The sequence below is a fragment of the Akebia trifoliata genome, chromosome 3, assembly GCF_017979445.1.
Source record: "Akebia trifoliata isolate Shusen 1 chromosome 3, ASM1797944v1, whole genome shotgun sequence".
NCBI lineage: Eukaryota > Viridiplantae > Streptophyta > Magnoliopsida > Ranunculales > Lardizabalaceae > Akebia > Akebia trifoliata.
In genome coordinates, this window is record NC_141377.1 from 58,363,025 (window position 1) to 58,384,645 (window position 21,621).

The 21,621-nt window shown below is 36.2% G+C and overlaps 1 protein-coding gene across 4 annotated transcripts in view; it reads right to left on the reverse strand.

The window, feature by feature from the left end:
- LOC147408376 (DNA (cytosine-5)-methyltransferase CMT2-like) overlaps window positions 1–21,621 on the reverse strand; it is a 32,671-nt gene that overhangs the window by 9,693 nt on the left and 1,357 nt on the right. For 3 of the 4 annotated variants that reach the window (XR_015177083.1, XM_086437356.1, XM_086437358.1), the window contains exons 2-15: window positions 20,816–20,850; window positions 20,615–20,720; window positions 14,995–15,102; window positions 14,785–14,904; window positions 12,488–12,575; window positions 11,518–11,723; window positions 11,344–11,409; window positions 10,997–11,245; window positions 3,642–3,700; window positions 3,497–3,563; window positions 2,996–3,325; window positions 2,853–2,921; window positions 2,690–2,776; window positions 2,525–2,612 (exon numbers count right to left, since the gene is read on the reverse strand). Coding sequence is in view for 3 of the 4 variants with exons in the window: in XM_086437356.1 (XP_086293482.1) it covers window positions 2,525–2,612; window positions 2,690–2,776; window positions 2,853–2,921; window positions 2,996–3,325; window positions 3,497–3,563; window positions 3,642–3,700; window positions 10,997–11,245; window positions 11,344–11,409; window positions 11,518–11,723; window positions 12,488–12,575; window positions 14,785–14,904; window positions 14,995–15,102; window positions 20,615–20,720; window positions 20,816–20,850 (1,678 nt within the window). In the remaining variant the exon portion in view is untranslated. The remainder of the gene's footprint in view (window positions 1–2,524; window positions 2,613–2,689; window positions 2,777–2,852; window positions 2,922–2,995; window positions 3,326–3,496; window positions 3,564–3,641; window positions 3,701–10,996; window positions 11,246–11,343; window positions 11,410–11,517; window positions 11,724–12,487; window positions 12,576–14,784; window positions 14,905–14,994; window positions 15,103–20,614; window positions 20,721–20,815; window positions 20,851–21,621) is intronic. The other variant, XM_086437357.1, reaches the window with a different exon arrangement.

Consider the following 21,621-nt stretch of genomic DNA (forward strand, 5'->3'; position numbering starts at 1 on the left):
AATATCTTTATTCATAAAAAAAAAAAAAATATTGGCAATGATGCAAAACTTCTATGATGAAGCTTTTTTGGATTACGGGTCAAATTATGCTTTTATTGAGTTGATTCCAAAGAAAGCTGGAGCGGAAGACATTGACGATTTTAGACCTATTAGCTTGGTGGGAGCTACTTATAAAATTATCTCCAAGCTGCCAAGAGGTTGAAAACAATCTTGTCAAGCATTGTAGGGTAGACTCAAGACGCTTTAGTGAAAGGAAAGCATATTTTAGATGGGATTCTAATAGCAAACGAATGCATAGATTCCAAATTGAAGTCCAAAAAGCCAGGGGTGGTGTGTAAGATAGATTTGGAAAAAGGGCCAATTACATTGTAAGTGGCAGTTCCTCGAATATCTTTTGGGAAGAGGACCCATTTTCTCTCCCTCATTCTCTGTCTTAATCAATTGGTCAGCACATGGGTTCTTTAGAAGCTCCAGGGGATTGAGACAAAGGGACATATTTTCTCCCTTCTTGCTTATTATTGTTGCAGAGATGAAGGGTGTGGTTAATGGGGAGCTTTATGGGTCGGTGTCAGATCAAGGAGATTTTCAATCTCGAATCTACAATTCGCGGATGACACCTTAATCTTTTTGAATGCCTCGATAAGTCAACAAAAATGCATGAGCGTAATGTTTTGTTATTTTCAGGATGTTTCTAGATTTTCGATTAACTTCCAAAAGAGCAAGGTGTTTGGTGTAGGAAGGGTTGAGGATACTGAGTGGTTAGTTGTAGCATTGGACTGTCAGGTAGGGAATCTGTCATCATCCTATTTGGGTTGCCCGTAAGAGCTCCTATTAATAGTAAGAGCATTTGGGACCCGATTGTGGAGAAAGATGGGAAGAGGTCAAGTAGATGGAAATCAAGTATTATCGAAAGGTGGCAAGTTGACTCTTTTGAAAAGCACCCTCTCCAACGTACCTGTGTACTTCCTTCCCTTATTTAAATTACCAAAGTGTGAAATTGTAGTTGGAAAAGATATTTTGAGATTTCTTTGGCATGATAGAGAGAAGAAAAGGTATCATCTTGTTAGTTAGAAGAAAATTTTTAAACTAAAGAAGAAATGAATGCTAGGGGTTCGAAGATTAGGGGATATGAAAAAGGTGTCTTTGGGAAAATAGAGGTCTGAAGAAGAAACTAATAGTCTTTGGAGGGAGGTGATGATGGCTAAGTCTGGAGTGAGGGAACTTGGTTGGGAAAGCAGGACTTCAAGGAGGACGTATGGTTGTGGGGTGTGGAACGGAATTTTGAAGGTTTTGCCTACCTTCTAGAACATGATTTTCTTTAGAGTTGGTTGTGGTTGAGGGACTTGAGTTCGATTCTGGGAAGATGTTTGGTGTGGAGATGAGCCTTTGGGAGTAAAGTTTCCACTGTTTTGTGACCTGTCTACAAAGAGAGGGCAGCCAATTTCTAAAGTTCTTGTTCAGTGGCTCATGAAATTTGGTCGGTCTTTCAAGATCTGTTCGGGATCGTTGCTTCCCTAGAAGGGTGAGAAGCCTTTTTGAATCATGACAAAGAGGATTGAGTGGTTACTTCTTCCTTTTGCCGTGTGTTGGGGCATTTGGAAAGAAAGAATCAACTAGTCTTTGAAGAAAAAGAGGGTACAATTGAGAGTATTGTAATCTCCATAAAAGGTTTTCGGTTCTTTTGGTGTAAAGCCTTTGGTGAATTCAAAGGGATCCTTTTTGATGATTTTATGGGGCGATGGGATTGGATTTGTAGATTGTAAGAGCGAAATTGGGGTTGTCTTTGTTTCTTTTCTCCTTCTTGTACTATTTGCTGGTCACTTCCACCACTTTTAATACAAAATTGCATTTTCTTATCAACAAAAAAATCAGTGAGTTTTGTTAGGCTAGATCACTGAAAGACCATTATGCTGAATTGTGTGTATGAGGGATGAACATAATCATTTCCAGCCAATTTCCTTTAGTCATTGGGCAGTCGAGCAACCAATATATTATTGAACAGAAAAAGAAATTTGACCTTCTAAGGGGATTGAACTCTGACTTACAAGTTTGCTCACTCTGGTTTACTTGGGGCGTGAGACCCCCTTTTCTTTTCCTTTAGGGACTCCTCTTTGGAGGGCAGAGGATAAAAGACACTTATGGGTCTCATGTTATCAGGGACAATCACGTCAAGTAGAAAAAGGGGCAATGGTCAATTTGGAGGAAGAGGTAGGGGTCATGGTTCCTATCCCATAGAAAGGGAAAGCTGAAGAGTAAAATCTGTGGTAGGTCTCACTCTCACCACGCAAAGCAAAATGTGTTAGATCTTGTAGGCCAGCTGAAGCCAGAGCATGTTCATGCCTACCATTTTGCTTAGTGATTCCAATCATGGGCAACCCTTCTTGGGAGAGGTGCGCCTGTTGTCTTGATAGATTCATGCTTTAAAATCAGAGAATAATTAGGAACAAAAATTTCATATTAAAGGGTTTTTTTTTTCAGTGGGTGGGGTGTAAGAATCTTCATTTTTAAAGTAATATCAACTTACCATATTCACTTGATCTAATATACTTTTGAAACTCAGTTTGTGGAGTATTTTTGTAAGGCATCTCCTCACGAATTTCTTGACTTGTGACCTGAAATAATGGGGAAGTCTTAGAATATTATCTGCATAAGAGCATCTAGTCAAACAAATTGAAGGAAGTGAGAGTACAGCTGGAAGATCAGATATAGCATCACGAAGAAGAACTGGTTTTTCAAGATTGTGTGCTTGGCCTTCGTCATAAGCAACAGTGCTACGCTGCAAATCAAGTGAATTGACAACTAAGGACAAATCAATTGAAATGTCAGAAAAGATAAGCATGTGTGATCAGCACCTCAAACTCGGCAGGAACACCATATTTCAAAACCACATCATGTGTAGGAAGTGGAAATTGAGGCAATTTCTGCAAGCTAGAAAAAGCAATCATTAGAAACAGATGAGCTTGCAAAATATAAAACAAAACATACGCTTACTTGCCTCATTAGGATGAGCCCCCCACAAGAATGCGCGCAATCGAAATTGTGGAAGACCATAACAACCAGCAGCCATAATTCCAAGCCTTGCTTGGTAATTCATATGAACCAAACGATTTATGGCATACCGACCAAGAAATCCATTAGCAAACCTTAAAATGTCAACAACGTTTTCCATTAGAACATATTTGGGCTTCAAGAACCTCACGATATCCATGAAGACTATTATTTGACGATTTCTCTCATCATCTAGAGGTGCAGCAGAATTTCTATAGCGATTGTAGCCACTGATCCCTTGGCAGGGAGGACCCCCACAAACAACATCAACATCTCCCTGGAATTCATAGATTTTGCTGAGAAAAGGGAAGTTTGATACTAATGGCAATAAGAACATGACAATCTATTGACTGAATTAAATTATTAGCTACTTCTGTAACACAAGCAATTTCCATAATCAATTCTTGGGGAAATATAATTGCCGAAACATTCAACGAATAATAATTACCGGAAGTGGCAGTATCTTTGATTTATGTCCTTCTCTTACAAAATCTCGTACTTTATCTTGGCATTTACTGAAAAAATAAATGTATCAATAAGAAATAATGTAACAAAATGCGGATAAAATTATTAACACCAAAACAGCACCATACCTCAATGCTTCAATTGGTTCCCATGTGTCATCACTTGGACCGTAACCCTTCCAACGCACCTAAAAAAGATGAACATGTATTAAATTCAATCGCAATGCACTACTTTCTCCAGCATAAGAGCAGAAGCAATTTAGCAATATCTCATCATGACCTATGAAAAAGGAGCAGGGGTCGACTATGGGTACAGTTGTACTGAAAGTTGAGGACAGGCATGGTGGATGTGATGCAAGATCCTCTTTTGTTGATGATGTTTGCAACAAGAAGTAGGTTGAGGGTCAGCTTATATGTACCCAAGAATCAGCAACTAGCATATTTTGTTCAGTTTAAACACTATCGTGCATAAAAGATCATATTTTGTTCTTGAGCATTAGATCATGATCATCATCATCCTCAAAGCCTTACCCCAAATATTTAGGGTTGACTAAATGAACCATGTTCCACCATTCTACTCTGTCTAGAGCTGCCATGTTTTTTGTTATTGAAAGAGCATTTATATATGCTTATCTCAATCAACATTCTTTTGGATCTTCCTCTCGCTCTTTTAGAACCTTCAACTTAAATATTTCTTCTAACTGGGTCGGTCATAATCTGCCTTTGTTGAACATGCTCAAACAATTGCAATCAATTTCTCTCAATTTATTGCCTATTGGATTTACTCCAACATTCCTTGAATATGCCCGTTTCTAATTTCCTAGTCTTCCCCCAATCCATCTCAACATCTTCATCTCTACTATGCTCAATTTATTAACATGATGCTTCTTGACCGCCTAACATTCAACTCCATAAAGAGCTGATCTAATCCTCATCTCATATAATTTTCCTTTTAATTTAATTGGTATGCATCTATCACATAGCACTTCAAAAGTGAACCTCCTATTGGAAATGATCTAGTTACTAATTTAGTCCAAATTGTTTTTTAGTGATAGTTTTTAGTTTTATATTTCTCATATGTAAGGACAATTTTATCTTTTGACTCTTTTATTAATATAAATTCTACTAAGCTCTCACATTGAGACTTGACAATTACTTTTGCATAATTCTTCTTGGTATCAAAGCCTTAGAAGACTCATCGACCAAGCATCTCCCCTCTTCTCCTCTCTCTTCTTTCCTCATCAAATCTCCAGAACTTGAAGACTTAATAACCTAGCAAGAACTTCGTAGGAGGTCTCCCCTTCGGTGGTTTCTTTTTTGTGTTTATCAATGGTTCCTTAATCGCGGGTTGCAATAGGGATTGATCACATGCTGCAATAGACTTTTTGAGCTGCATTTCTGCCCTATGCTAGGGTTTTTGCCTTGAAATAGGTTGTTCATCGTTATCCCTAACCTGCATTACGGTTCTCTCTATAAAAATTGGACTTTTTGGTTTTTGTGACAGCAACTAGAGGCTGATTTGTGGCCTACGATAGCAGCTTAATCTCTTCTTGGGCCTACGACTGCAACTGGTGTTTGCTTTGTGGATTGCGACAGCAACTACTGTTGTGTTGGTGATTTGCGATTTTTTTGTCTGGTTGGTGACCTACGACTGCAAGATAAGACTTTTTGGGGGCCTGCAACAGCAGCTACTACTGTGTTGGTGATCTACGATAGGTTGTTTTGGCTGGCAATGGTTTTTTGTGGCTAGTTGGTACGCTATGATAGGTTGTTGGGGCTGGTTGGTGACCTACGACTGCAAGAAAAGGTTCTTTGGGGGCCTACGACAACAGTCATTGTTGTGTTGGTGACCTACGACTGCAACAGAGGGTGTTGGGGTTGTTTGGTGATCTACAACTACAAGAAAAGGCTCTTTGGGGGCCTGCGACAGCAGCCACTGCTGTGTTGGTGACCTATGACAGCAACAGGGGTGTTGTTGGGAAGTGCTCTACCTTGTATTTTTTCGGTCTTGCGACTTTGTTCTTTAGACCTCCTTTCAAACCAAAGAAGTGAGAAGACTGACCATGAGTAAGCACGTTACATTCAGCTCTATCCTCATCCGATATTACGATCTCCATCCATTCCATATTTGGGACAGTCTGCTCCTCGTACCGCTACAGTGGAGTCATCATCCATTTCTTTCACTGATCATCCTTCTTCACTTGGCACAATTGAGTTGCAACAGCTACAGACTCAGATTGCCACTATTGTCTAAGATCAGATTCATGCTCACACTCACTTCTTTTCAACCGTGGCCTCAATTACTATGCCTCTAGGTACATCCTCTACTTTTCATGTCATCCAGTCTAGCTCTGTTCCTCTGACATGGGTTATTGACTCTGATGCTTTTAATCACATGACCGGTGACTCCAACCATTTTACTTCCTCAACTTTTCCTACTACTCATAGAGAGGTTCGTCTTACTGATGTATCTTATACCTATCCATAGCAAGGGTATCATCCCCTTATCTTCTGCAATTTCATTAGATTTTGTGTTTCATGTCCCTCGCCTATCTCTTAATCTTTTGTCTGTGAGTAGCTTACTAAATCTCTAAATTGCTCAATTACTTTTTTCCTTCTCATTGTATTTGTAAGGTCCTGACATCAAGGAGAATTTTTGGCAAAGGGTATGAGAAAGATAGGTTGAACTTGTTTGAATCTCAACCTACAGCTGTGCTGGCTTCTGTGCTTCCTTCCTCTGGGAGTCACGCGTTTACATCCTAGACTCTAGACCTATGGCATGCTCGCTTAGGACAAATCAATTTTCAACACTTATGTTCTTTATCACCTACCTTAAAAATTGCTTATAGTGGACATGAATTACAGTGCTCTGTGTGTGAACTTTCAAAACACACACGTACTTATATTTCTCGTATGCATCGATTTAATGCAATGTTTGATTTAGTTCATTTTGATGTGTGGGGACTTTCTCCCATTACTGCTTTTAATGGTCATATATATTATGTTACATTTATTGATGACTATTCTAACTATACTTGGGTTTATCTAATGCGTTCTCATATTGAGGTGCTTCTTTTTTTTAAAAATTTTCTTAAAATGATTCAGATTCAACACGATGTTACAGTTAAATCTCTTAGGTCTGATAATGGGGGAGGGGGGTGAATATATATCTGATGGGATTCGTTCCCATCTTCATGGGCATGGTATGCTTCAACAGTTAACTTGTCCGTACAATCCAGAGCAGAACATGGTGGCGGAGCGTAAGAATCACCACCTCATGAATATTGTTCGATATCTTCTTCAAGGAATGCATGTTCCTAAGGCATATTGGAATATAGCAATCCTTACTGCGGCTTTTCTTATTAACCGCGTCCCAAGTCGCACCTTAAAGGGACAAGTGCCTCTCCATGTCTTTCAACCTAATAGTATACCTTTCCCCATTACACCTCGAGTCTTTGGATGCATGTGTTTTGTTCAAGACAAAATCCCTAATCGCACAAAATTGGATGACAAAGCTATTTGATGCATTTTCTTGGAGTATTCCTTTATGTCAAAAGGGTATCGGTGTTATGATTCAGTTTCTCACTGTATTATACTCTCTTGATGTTGCTTTCTCTGAAAATATTCCCTACTTCCGTATCGCATCTACTTTGCAAGACTCTTCTACCTTACAGAAACCGTCTCCTATAGTGCTACCTTCTCCAGTCTTTTCTCCATCTTCGCAGACATTTAACGTCTACACTCGTTACGCTCACCCTCCTCCACATTTGTCACCCTCTTCCTTGGATTCAAGTATATAATCTCCTACCTCTACACATATACCCGTCTTTATCCCTTCCATTTTTTACTCTCGTCGATTGCCATTCACAAAGATAAGCGATGGTGTGTGATTAATCATCTTATTGTCCAGTTTGTTCCTTAGCAAAGTATTTCTTCCTCTTATTAGGCCTACCTTACGGCCATTGATTCTATCTGCATTCATCGGTCTGTATCAAAGGCTTTGCGAGACCCTCAGTGGACTAGAGCTATGATTGTTGAGGTAGATGCTTTGCAGAAAAATAATACATAGGAACTTGTTGCCGTTCCATCTAGGGAGCGAACCGTTGGTTGTAAATGGGCCTTCACTATGAAATATCTCGTTGATGGGACTATTGATCGATATAAGACACACCTCATTGCTAAGAGGTTTACACAGACTCTTAAAAAAGATTTTAGTGTTACATTTGCTCCGGTTGTCAAACTTTCCACTGTTCTACTTCTTATCTCTTTAGATGCATGTCACTCATGGGGACTTCACCAATTCGATGAGAAGAACGCATTTCTGAATGGTGATTTGACTGAGGTTATTTATATGGACTCCTCTCCTGAGTTTCGTCTTCAGAGGAAGTACTCTGGGAAGGTATGCCGCCTCCTCAAATCTTTGTATGGCTTGAAGCAGTCCCCGCAAGCTTGGTTTCAGCGTTTTTTTGAGGTTATTTTATCTATGGAATTTTCTAGATGCCACTCGGATCATCCCTGCTTTGTTTGTTGAGAAGTGGATGGTTGTTGTACCATTGTTCTGGTTTACGTGGATGATATTATTGTGACTGGTGATGATGTAAAATGGATTGAAAAAGTTAAGATGTTATTGGGTCGTGTTTTTGAGTTAAGGACTTGGGTTCACTTAAATACTTCTTCAGGATAGAAATGGCCCGTTTTCGCCGTGGTATTTCACTATCTCAACGTAAATACACATTGGATCTTCTTCAAGACAGTAGAATGCTTGGTTGTCCTCCTGCTTCGTCTATTATGGATCAAAATCGTCTTCATATCAACTCCAGTGATCTTTTATCGGACCCTTCTTATCGAAGACATATAGGTCATCTGATTTATCTGACTAATACTAAACCAAACTTGTATATTCCGCGTACTTCTCATCTTGATGTCATTTATGGCATCCTTCGCTACTTGAAGTGCGTCCTGATATTGGGCTTTCTACTCTTACACTACTCAGCCGCATTTGTCTTGTTTCACAAATGTTGATTATGTTGGTTCTCTCACAGATAAGAGATCTACCTCTGGTTTCTGTACTTTTATGGTGATGATCTTATCTCGTGAAAAAGTAAGAAACAAAATCTGATTTCTCGTTCTTCTGCTAAAGCTGAGTATCATGTTATGGTCCTTGGCACATGTGAACTAATTTGGCTTCGATCTTTACTGACAGAGTTGGGATTTCCTGTTTCTGGTTCTTCTACTTTGTTCTGTGACAACAAGTCTGCTATTATGCTTGCTTCTGACTCAGTTCTTCATGAAAGAACTAAGCATGTTGAGGTTGATATTCACTTTCTCAAGGAGAAAGTTTGATCTAATGATCTTCAGATAGTCTCCGTACCTTCCTCAGATCAGCTTGCCGTCATGCTTATGAAGTTTGTTGGTCCTCTATCACTAATTCTCACCTTGACAAAGTAGGTTTAGTTAATATATTTGTCCCAGCTTGAAGGGGAGTATTGGAAATAATCTAGTAACTATTTTAGTCCTAATTGTTTTTTAGTAATAGCTTTTACTTTTATATTTCTTATATGTAAGGGTAATTTTGTCTTTTGACTCTTTTATTAATATAAATTTTACCAAGCTCTCAGATTGAGACTTGACAATTACTTTTTCATAATTCTTCTCCTCCAAGTTAACCGTCCAACTCTAATTATGGGTAACATCTTCCTCAATCTCTTTCTTTTTAAATATAATAGACCAAAGATAACAAAAGTGGTCAAATCAGGTTACTCCATCAATTTTTACTAGACATTTCTCCTTCGAGGTACCAATGCTAAATTTTGCACTCCACGTACTCTATCTTGCTTCTACATATTCAAAACCCTCGGACTCCAACACTTTTCTCCATAATTTTAGTTTTGTGTTGACTCTCTTTCTAGTCTCATCAACTAAGACTACACCATCCACAATATAACATACATCAAGGTATGTGCTCTTAATTTGAGCAATTACGGACGTCAATGGTATGATGAGGAGGAAATATGCTTGAGGACAAGATATCTTCCAAAGCGGTCAACAAGATAAAGCTGATGAAGCTGAACTAGTTAACAGGATGTTTGGTCAGGGTGGTAGTTAACAAAAGATTTGGGGGGAAGGGTTCTTTCTTTAGTTAGGACATCCTTAATTAAATATTCTGACCACAAGGAAAAGCCTTTGATTTCTTAGAAACATAATAATAAGATAACCTTCAGTTGAATTGACATGTTACATTCTCATTAAAGCACAATGGCTCAAAGATCAAAGATCTAGGTTATGAGGCATTTGGTCAGGGTGTATGTTAGCACTTAAAATGTCAAAGGTGTCTTATCTCCCTTATTAGATTTGTAGACACGCCAAATTGCTCAAATCCCAAAGAAAATATTAAAAGAATCAAAGACATAACCAATGGTTAATTTGGGGCAAAAGGCCCAAACCTAAATCCAAAATTGATTTAGGTCCAATGTGGTATATCCGACCTGTATCAAGTTTATTACAAAAATGGTCCACACAAGACACATGGATCTCCAAATTAGAGTGAGTTAGACTCTTTGGACACATAACATATCTAAAGGGTGTATTTACCACCATAACCTCTAGGTAATTTTATTCCCTAAAAATGCCAAGGTACGTGGGTTGGGAAATCACACTTTAAAATCCACCTTAAATAAATTTGGGGTATATACCAAGGTCCCCTTATACCTCTAAAACTTTTCTCTAGAAAGATCTTACAGGTAAATTACTACCTTAACCTTATAACAATAATGTTTGTCAAGACACATGAGAGGTAAATTGCCACTAAGACCTCATTAATAAGGGTAAGGCCATGATACTATCAAGGTAATTCTTGTAATTATTCCAATTTAGGGCTATGTTTGAACAATATCTAGTTAACTTGTATCTCCCTGTGCTCTGTTAATTTCTTGTGTTATGTCCCTAGGTTGGACTGAGTCTGGTTCGAACCTTGGATGTTGCCTCTGACCCTCTAGGTTGACTTTTTTTCCTTTTGAAGATTGGAACTTAACTACATTCCGTAGCTAAGTAGAAGTGAGTGTGAAGTGCAATTCTGAATGAAACTGAACCCAACTTACGCTTTGAGTGTCATGCAAGACTCATTTTCTAATTAGAATCACTTTGTAATTGAAACAGTAAAAGTCATAAAGGGCTGAGATCTAGAAACTTGGGTTACAAACAAGCCCACCCATGTGGTACCTAAAGCTACAAGTGCATAACTCAAGTAGAATAAAAATTCATAATCGAGTGTAACCAGTTGATGGATGCAGAAAGGAAAGTCATAAAGATCTCTAGAAAAAGTAAGATCATGAGTAGATCATGCATGTCTGGAAAAAAAATAGCCATGAACAAAACTCAACAAATCATAGGGATTCCAAAATTAAACATAAAATAAATGGTGTCAAATATAAAGAGTATGTAATTCTGCATTACACCTCCTAAAACAAATCGAAGTGTTACTATACCTTGAATTTCAGCCCACGTTTGCCTGTATCACTAGGATCACTATAACATATATCAACAAGGCTGTAAACCTCATATTCACCAGGTGGAATCTCGGAATCATCATGTGCGGCTGCTTTGGTCTCACTTATTTTTGAGACCCTTGACATAGATGTGCGTGTCTTTCCTACACTGTCAACCACATGCCTTCTGCAAAGTTTTTCCCATTCCTTCAATAGGCCAAGAAAATCCTCTGCAGACTCATTCCTAATCTGATAAAAAAAATAAAAGCATGAAAACATAAATAGCTCCAAGTATTTCAACATACACCTACTTGACCACAGTTCCACGAAAGATAAGGCATATTGACCTGTGTTTCAGGATGATTTAGACTCAAACTTTCACAGGCAGATTTACTAAAATCTAAGGCCCATCTCTGTGCAAAAGGTTAATGATAAGTTAGATAGGACCATCACAAAATTCAAAGGCTGGTTCAACAGTACTATTGAATTTGGGGGGGAGAAAGATTGAAATGTAACTTCACCGTCACTAGATTTATGCGAGAGACTTTGGCACCAAGGCACAATCCAGTTGACATTCCACCACAGCCAGAGTACAGATCTAATAGTGCTAGCTCTGATTTGTTAGATTCAGAACAAGGTATTTCCTCCAACTCAATCTTACTTCCATTCATAGTGATTGTCTCAATGCCACTAGATGAGGATAAATCACTGGTTTCTGCAGGATTGTCTGATGCAATGAAAAGTCACATAACGTATCAAAACAAAATGAAGACTCAAGAAAAGAATGCCAAAACCCTCTTTCATAAGTCAATTGATGCTCAAATGAAGGTTACCACTACATTATTGTTAGGATATCTATTAGGGTATATAGGAACATGTGTCCAACATGAAAAAATCACTAAAATTGTTGTCCTTGTTAGGATATTATTTATTTTTTATTAAGACTCTTATGTGCTAGATTAGAGAGGAATTACAATAAGGGTGAGGAAACCCACATGGAAAAGATCAAAATATAATGCAATCCAATGACTTACCCCTCCCCCTTCACAAGGCTATCCCATCAAAAACAAGGTGTTCAAAGAAGAAACATGTACACTCCATGAATAATGTAAATGAACTAGTCTTGTTCTACTCCATCCTAAGACCCAAACATATTGAAAATAGAAGCAGACTCCAAAGAATCCAAATTCTAGAGAATGCCATTGTAAGTCAGCTTAAAAACTATCAAGCACCTAAAAAGGTAGTGTCTGACAGATACCAAATTGGTTCAAGAAATAGTTAAAACGAATTTGGTTTAATTAGAATTCCGGACTGGAAGATGAAAAGGAAGTCTATAAAAAAGGAGTGGTGAAATTAATTTGTCCATATGTAATTTATGAACTCTTAGTGCTTAGTTTAGCTATACCCTAGGTCCGATGTCAAAGTTTAATTATAATAGTTTAAGCCAACAAGTCTTGATACTATAACTAATCACTACTACCACAAGCTTACCAGTCACCATGGAGCAAAATGTTGAATATTCCACAGAGTATTTCATGTCATAATAAAAGTCGCATGATAATTTTACTTTCAAGTCTACCTGCCACAAAGGACCAAGTTAGTCACTAACAAGTTCAAAAATGAGATGCAAATAATCAACAGGAAAAAAAAAAATTAACAATGCTGAAAACTGTCATATGTTGGAAGTGTTCCTTGAAAGGAGTTTTTTCAGTCTGCTCATTATATGCTTGATTTGTGGGTTAGGTGGGATTCATCCATGAATGCAATAGGCATTCTGCAGAGATGTAGGACAATAGAATCCTAAGCTCTAATACCAAAATTCATGTAGAACAACCTAGGTTTTTATCGAATGTAGGTTTGTTCTACTCTAGGAAAGGTGAGGGAAAGTCTACTTAAGTGATGACAAAGAACAAATAAAATTTATAGAAAGGGTTTTAGGCCCAAAAGGTTTTACTGGCCATTGTGAAAGGTTTCACAAGGCCAATTGGCTACATTTTAAAGGGTATTTACAAAATTTTGCAATAGGGTGTTGTAATAAGGTTTAGGGGTATGAAAGAGGATTAGGTAAATAGGGTATAGGGTAGATTTGAAGAAAAGGTCAACGGTATGGGGTATTTATGGTGAAATGAGAATTGGATGGGTCTCTTGATGGGGTTTGAAGATTCCTGATGGTTGCTTCATGGGTTCAAGACAGAAAATAAAAGAAAACTGAAAAAAGATAGGATTAAAAAGAAAAAGATGACAGATTTTACTTAGAATCAGCCCAATGATTTCCATGGTATCACCAAGTTGAATGCCTCAATATTCAAGCCATAAACAGAAGAAAAAAAATTATAATTTTTCTTACTCCTTCGTTCATTGTCTCCCAAAAAATCTATGACATTGTTTAAATAGAAAAGACCAGTTGGTAAAAGCTGAAGGAGTCCTAATTTGACTCTACATTGTAGTCCAAGATAACTTTCCCAAAATAATAGTAAAATTTATAATTCAGCAGAAACTCTTCTACTAAACTTAACATATACAATAATAAATTTCAAAAATACTTCGGGGTCCAAAATAACCTAAAATAAATATATAAAAAAACACGTATATCCTTAAAATTTGTCTAGCCCATTAATGAGTTACAAAAGCTACTCCCCATCATGCAGTACCTCATAGGGCTCAAGCTTTCATCTGGACAATGGTGCTGGATAAGATATACAAAAAGGATTACACGAACCATAGAAGAATAATGCTCCCTAATTACTTTTCAAAAAAAAGATAATGCTCCCTAATAGAGATATGTGAACACAATTAAGGACAAAAGCTTCATCCATCCTTTATTCCTACATAGTTGGGGGCTGCTTGGCAGGTATAGAGGTTTCCTTTCTCTCTTCACCTTTTCAAGGGCTCCCCAACCTAAGTGACTTCAATTCCTGGCCTAGAGATAAATTTGATTTTTTTTTGTGTGTGTGGGGTGTGGGGTGGGTGGGTGGGTGTGTGTGTGGGTGTGGGTGTGTGTGGGTGTGTGTGTGTGTGTGTGTGTGTGTGTGTGTGTGTGTGTGTGGGGGGGGGGGGGGGGGGGGGGGGGGAGAGAGGTTGTGAGAGGTGGTGAAGCGCATAGATAGTACCATAATTTTTTTAGTACTAGAGCTGTGAAATTCAATTCAAGAGATCTGTCAACCATGAGCCTATTGTTTTCTGAAGGGATGGTGTTTAAAGAATTCAAAAGAATCTTCTTTGAAGACTTCTTCATGGTATGGGATTGAGTTTGTAATTTAAACCTTGATTAGTTCCGTTGTTTGGGCTTTTGCGCTTTGTTTGTTTCTTGTTTGCAGGTTGGTCTCCTTAACCACCCGTGTTTTGTTTGTTAATAAAATTTTACGTATCAAAAAATTCAAGAGATCTATAGTGCAATTGAGTGACTTCTTAAAAATTGGAATGACTAACGAATTTGGTGGCATTATGGTAGACGTCTATGTTGAGAATGGGGGAAGGGGGTTAGTATACAATGTATTATTAACAACACATAAGGAGCTTTGGTCTCTTTTATTCTTTATATTCCAAGGAAAAAGGTTTTCCCAGTGTTGTGTGCTTTTCATGCCTTCAATACAATTTTGGCTATCTATCAAGCGTGTATATGTATATATGTTGTGTGCTTTTCATGCCTTCAATACAATTTTGGCTATCTATCAAGCGTGTATATATATATGTATATTGTTTTGTAATGCTCTCTCAAAAATGATTGTTAAAAAATAACAATGGAAATTACTCAATTTAAAAAAGTAAAATTCAAGATTGAAGCGTACTTTAGGTGCTACTTGAATGATTTTGACTTTTGAAACAATGCAATCCAATAAATTATCATTCATTAAATCGGAATAAAACAGACGCTTCTTGTCATGGGAAGCGGCATGTTCTTTCATAACCTGAAAAATACATAAAAATGGTAAGTAGTAAGTATTAGAAGAAATAAGAACACATGACCAAATAAAATTCAAAAATATCAATATTCTTACAGTATCTTCAGCTCTGAAGAACCATTGAGCCCTAAAATAGTCTTCGTCCTCCACCGTCTTAAAAAACTCTAAGATCCTGCAAACATAATTTTGTCCTCCTTCTTTTCCCTAAAAAACATAACATGCCAACATCATTATTGTTTCAAAATATTCAATATCGTGTAGTACACAATTACTACAATGATGAATTTTGACATAACCAACTATGGTAAGAGAACTAAGTGTTCAAGATGGTCACTGAAGGATTTAACAAAACTCGAATAGTTTATGAAATGTTTCTCCTGTTCAAAGAAAAAGGGAAATAAAAGAACTAAATAAGTTGGCAGTGAATTGAATTTGTTGATGTAGATGAAAATTAAGGTTTCAAATTTTTTAATGTTGTTATAGTTACCACCGTTGTAAAATGATGTCTTTCCATCTTAATATAAAAAAGTTCACGACAAGCATGCTCTGCTTATAAATATGAAAGGTATCATAGTATAACAAGGGTGAACATGAGTATTTTGTTTATATATTATATGTATACTTTAGAATATTTAAACAAACACCTACTCCACATTCTTTAGTACAAATACATTTTGTGGTTTGATAATCAACCATCTACTCTACATTCTTGATCTATACATTTAAATGTTTAAGCATGTGAATTGATTATCAACCACCTACTCCACATGCTTGATTTATACATTTAAATATCTAAGTAAGTGAATTGAGAATCAAACACTTCCTCCATATTTTTAATTTATAAATTTAGATATCTAAGCATGTGAATTGATAATTAACCACCTACTCCACATGCTTGATTTATACATTTAAATATCTAAGTGAATTGATGATCAAGCACCTACTCTACCTTGTTCACAACAAACTAAGTTGCTGAAAATTATTGACAATAATAGTGTTTTTACTAAGTTTTTTATAAGTTTCACAACAAACTAAGTTATTAGAAATTCTAGGCAACAATAATGTTTTCTACAAAGTTTTTCATAAGGTTCACAACAAATTAATTTGCTAGAAATTCTGGACAACAATAGTCTATAAGTGTTTTTACAAGTTGTTCATAAATTTCATAACAAACTAAGTTGCTGGAAATTCTGGATAGCAACAATCCATAAGTATTTTTACTAAATTTTACTTTATTTTCATAAGAAACTATGTTGCTGGAAATTTTGGACAGTAGTAATCCATAAAAATAAAAAATAAAAAAATTAAGTATAAATCACTAAGAATTTAACTTTAGCTTCGTCTACAAAGTTGTAAATCATAAAATTTATAAGTTTAGACCTAAATTTTACTCGACTTGGATTATTTTTGCCTAGATTCTAAGTATCTAACTAATTTAAATAAAATTTTATTTTGGTGTTAGAAAAAGTATATATAAAAATGATTTATTTTTTCGAAAAGACAAAGTTTAGTAAGATGAAACTTATTTAAAATTCAATTACATTACCGTGTTTGAAACTATTACCAAACTAATAAGTTTTCCTTAAATTATAAAAACAAAACAATATTAGAGGACGTAATTTCAAATGAGATACTATAGACTTATTCAGATGACTTGGAGAACAAGTATCTTAGTTTGGTTGAATGTATAGTGTATGAATACCCACGTACATTAGATGTAGCTCGCATGATCACAAGGTATAGATTTAGCTCGCGTGATCACGAGGTGTGCTTTACATACCTATATTTGGCTAGCATTACCATGTGGTGTATATGGTGACGAAATGCTATTTTAATGAAGGACGAGGTATTCATACTCATACTGAGAGCTATTTTTCAGTTTAATTTATGTTTTGAAGAAAAAAATAAAGATGTTTAATGTTTTAGAAATAAAAAGACTAATTATACTTTCTATAAAGAATAGTTAATCGTAACTTTCTTGAGTGAAACACTACTCTAAGATGTAGATTGAGATGTTTGATCAACCTAGTTGGAGATCAACACCTCTCCAAATCCGGAAATTCTCCTCTATCTTTAATAGAAAACAAGGTGTAAAGGTAGTGCCTATATAAGACTAGAGTTATTTGATGTTCACATGCACGCCCGATAGGTATAGACGAAGTTGGTTAGCCAATGATCATTAGCAATCTAGAGTAGTCAAACAAATTTGACCGGCGTTAAGGAAGCATGTTTCACTATTGGCCTGGTCAAACGACCAACCTGAGCCTGATAAACAACAACCCCTAGTGGTTTGCCTTACTGGCCACAGAATCAGGAATCAATAGTGAGTTCCACACCGGTAAAGTACTGGAGCATATTCATATCTTGACTGAGATGTTCACATCAGTCGTGATCCTCAAACCTCTAATTTAACACACTATCATTGATTATATATTATGTGGATGTCGAGATGATTTACGGATATTTACATTTACAGTATTTCAGATAAATTATTTAAATGCAATTATCCTAGTTTGTTAATATGTCTATAGTTGAAATAAAACCTGCATAGTTTTAAACTGCTTTAGTGTGATTAATCTGCATACTTAGGACTATTATTTAGAACTATAAGAAACTTGTTCAATAACTACCTTGTTGCTCACCCTACCAAATAAAAATTTTAGATATACCAACAACTAATGAGCTTCCACTTCAAGGAAGGACAGATTGATGACAAGACCAGGCTTTCAGGGGAGGAGTTTGGAGTTATTACATTGGGTGATTAGTGAGAGTTAAGAGTAGTATCTTTTTAGAGGTCTATCTTCGTATATGCTTTGACATGGTATGTATCTATCCTTTTTATATGTATAAAGTTTTTAGCTTAAGAAATGTTCCAGTGACATTGGGTTATGTGGATGTTGTTCATACTCTAATATGCAAATATTTCAATATATGTTTTGTGTAACAAAAGTTTCGCTCTTATTATGTTAAAAATATTGTTCAAGTTATGTCTATAAATTTATTATCATGATATGGGTTAGATATCATGCCTCGGGATTCAACTAGGAATCATGGGGATTCAGATTGAACTTTTGGGGCGTGACATTCTGCACCACAAGTCCCTCCCAAAATCTAACTAATGAGCCTAAACCTATTTTAAAGCAAGCTCATTCACCCTTCTTCATAAATTACCCATTTCCTTTCCATTTTTCCACAATTAGTTCCAAGCAACTTATGGTTTATCTCCTTGAAATTCCCTAGCCATAGTCTTCCTCAAATTTCAAAAACACGAATCGTGTTCCAAGTCATCAAGTGAATTATTTGTTATCCACCCTCCCCCTTCTCCAACCACTTGGCTACCGACATCAAAATTATAAACAGGGAAAAAAAAATGGAAAGAATCGAAATGATGTTTCTATCAACCCAAATTTAGTCCCAATGGATATATATGTTCATGTCTAAGAGGTCAATATGTTCTCACAACGTTCAATAACCAAGTCATAATCTACCTTCAACTTGTAATTGACCCCTAAAGGAAGCCTCTTAAGAAAATGACAACTTACCCAACTAGCATCCTGAACAAACAGTCAATAGCTCCCAAAACTCCACCCCCTATCCTAAATATCTAGATTTAGTTAAATTAATGAGCAGACCCCAAATACCCTCAAAGCACCTTAAGGTACACCTCAAAAATAACTACAACTGAATAACCTCAAATCTCAACGAAAATAATCAATCATCGACGAAAAAAATATGAGAAGTGATTGAACAATCATCTGACAAAGATATATCAAAGGTGATTGGACCATTCTCCCAACCTAAAAGCTCATGATTGTCCTTTCCTCGACTACTCCAGTTGTTATTATGATAAAAGCTTTTGTCACAGTTATGAGCAGAAGAAAGCAACGGATCGCTCTGCCTCAAACGTTTGGAGTTCTTGAGAACCCAACTAGAAAGTTGTTATCAAAACTAAAATAGAGATTGTTGACACACACTTATCCACCATGTCCATTTCATCCCAAATCTTGACTTGCCTGTCATGCAATTCAAAAAAAAATGACACCCCTGAAAAACTATCTAGACCCAAAGTTTTGCCCCTAGCCAAGTCTTCAATGGTTTTTTTTAGGGGTGCAACTTGATTCAGGTTGGTTTGGTTTAGAGCCAAATCAAAACCGAACCGACGAAGGTCGGTTCCATGGGTTGCCATAAAACTTGCAAAACCATGGACCAAGTTACAAAAAAAAAAAAAACTGTTTTTCTGAAATTTTATTTTTTTGGATGTGAGTTTTTGAAGCAACTTAGAGGGCTATGGTATGGATTGTTGAGGACGTAATCCCTTAGATAAAAATAACCCTTGATAAGGATCAAATCTGGAATAATGGTTTCACGAGTGAATCAATATATATATATATATATGAGACAAAAAGACTGAGAGAAAGAGAAAGAAAAGGATAACCTGATGAACTCGTCGGAGTTGAGAGGCAGCCACGATAGAAATTGCAACAAAAAAAAGTCAAGTCTTGCAGGTTGTTACCTTGTATAGAGACGAAAGAGAGATGAGAGGAAGACATGTATTTCCTTTTATGATGAACAGTGTCTACCTGTACATGGCACTTTTTGGTTGGAGAATAAACACATTGGGACTGCTTTGTTGGAGACAGTTTGTCTTTTACTTGAGTTTCCTCTTTCAAAGGAATATAATATATAATATTATGTAAAAGAAAATTGGTGGAGACAGTCTATCTTTTACTTTACCTTTTTGAAATGAATTATGATAGAAGTAATATAATATTATTTAAAAGGAAAGTGTTGGAATGCTTCGTTGGATACACCATTGTATATTATATATCCGATTCCCGATTTGGTTCAGTTCTTTACAATGCCTGAATCGAGAACCGAACCGAATCAATCGATTCTTCATTTTATTAACCCAGAATCGAACCGATAATCAATCCAAACCGAACCAACTCAAAACTCACGGTTTGGTTCGATTTCAGTTTTAACCAAATTAAGTTGCACCCCTAGTTTTTTGCACCTCTTATTCATCAAAAGGTCTATCCAACCACATGTTTAGTCCCTCTCAATTCACCAAAAATGAGACCACCGATAGTATGGCAAAAATCATAGTGACTTGTATAAATATCCTTCTAAAATCATACCACAAACGCAGGCCAAACCAATAGATCCACATACACCGTTTCTTCTTTTTTGATTTGTCTGGTTTATTTTATTTGCTTTCAGTTGTTGGTCTAAGAAAATCCATGTTCGCGCAGTCCACATTGATATCAATACAGGAATAAAAATTAGAAGCAAATGAAATTTGGTAGTATTCAGAATCTTCTTAATCAACCATGTCAGATCAATTGACAATTTCAATATAATAAAACACAACAATAGTCCCACTCTCTGTCTCAAGATTTACACCACCCCCCCTAACAACATATTTTTAGGACATGCTTGGTCTTTCTTCCCTTTCTCTTCTTCCTCTTTCCAAAATGCCTCTAACTTTATTCTCTTTCTTCTTCTGACATTTTCCAATATTACTCCTCCAACTTTATTGTCTTTCCCCTCCCCCCCCCCCCCCTTCTTTATAATACATGTCCAACTTTATTATTTTTCGTCTTTAACTCCCCTTAACCCCACGGCATGGACAAACTCTAGTTCTAAACATTTTATAACTGCTAAGAAAAGTAAGCAATTAAAACAACTTGGTGGCTGATAAACAAAAATGATCTACCTTTACATATGCACAATCTCCAATGTCGAAAATACACTTTTCAACTTGAGCTTGAGCATAATGAAATTTCACATTCAAAATCATTTCGTCGTCATCATCATCGTCACTGTAGAAAATGGCATGCACAATATTAAGCGAGTAAAGAAAGGGGAAGAAGGATAAATGTATTAAAAAAAACACAATTTGTAGATTATTACTCACTTAGGCATAACACTTCGACCCTTACTCTTTTTACCCTGTAAAACATATGACATCATTAATCAAATTTTCACATCAGCATTTTGTATTAAAATTTAAAAATTTTAAAAATAAAGATTTAAAATATATAAAAATTAAAAACAAGAGGAAGAAAATAATGGAGGAAAAAGAACTACTTTTAACCACATCCCAGGTCCAAACATGAAATTAACAAGATTCTGTAGAAAATTAATTTTATTGATAATTCCCGGATGAATATTACATGAACCCTATTAAGGTATTTATAGAGATTATTACATCAACCAAGATATTAGAAACTAACCTAATTTAGATATACTAATTATCTATAACTCCTAATTTAGAATATCTTAATAGATATTACTAAATATTGTATTCTCGATCACCACCTCAACCTTCATTTTATTATGAGATACATTTACAATTATACAATGTATGTCATGCATCATAATATGATGCATCTCTTACATCCTCCCTCAATTGCATGGTCTTTTGAAGAAAGAGTATGCAATTGGTTTCTTTGAATGAATGTTCTCGATCTCATCAGTTGATATGCTATTAGATCGCCCAAAATCCAATCTTAGTTCTTGGTGGTCATCGCATGTTTGTAAAGTCTATCACTGTCGCCTCTCGCTCTTTAGTTTAGTTTGTCAGAGCTGGTGGCTTACGATACAAGATCTATCATGATCTCTTCCAAGAGCATACAAAAAAGGATTATGCGGTTTAAATAAAATAACTCTCATTGGAGAGATTTTAGATAAGAAAAAAAGAAATGAGATTGTGAGAGATGA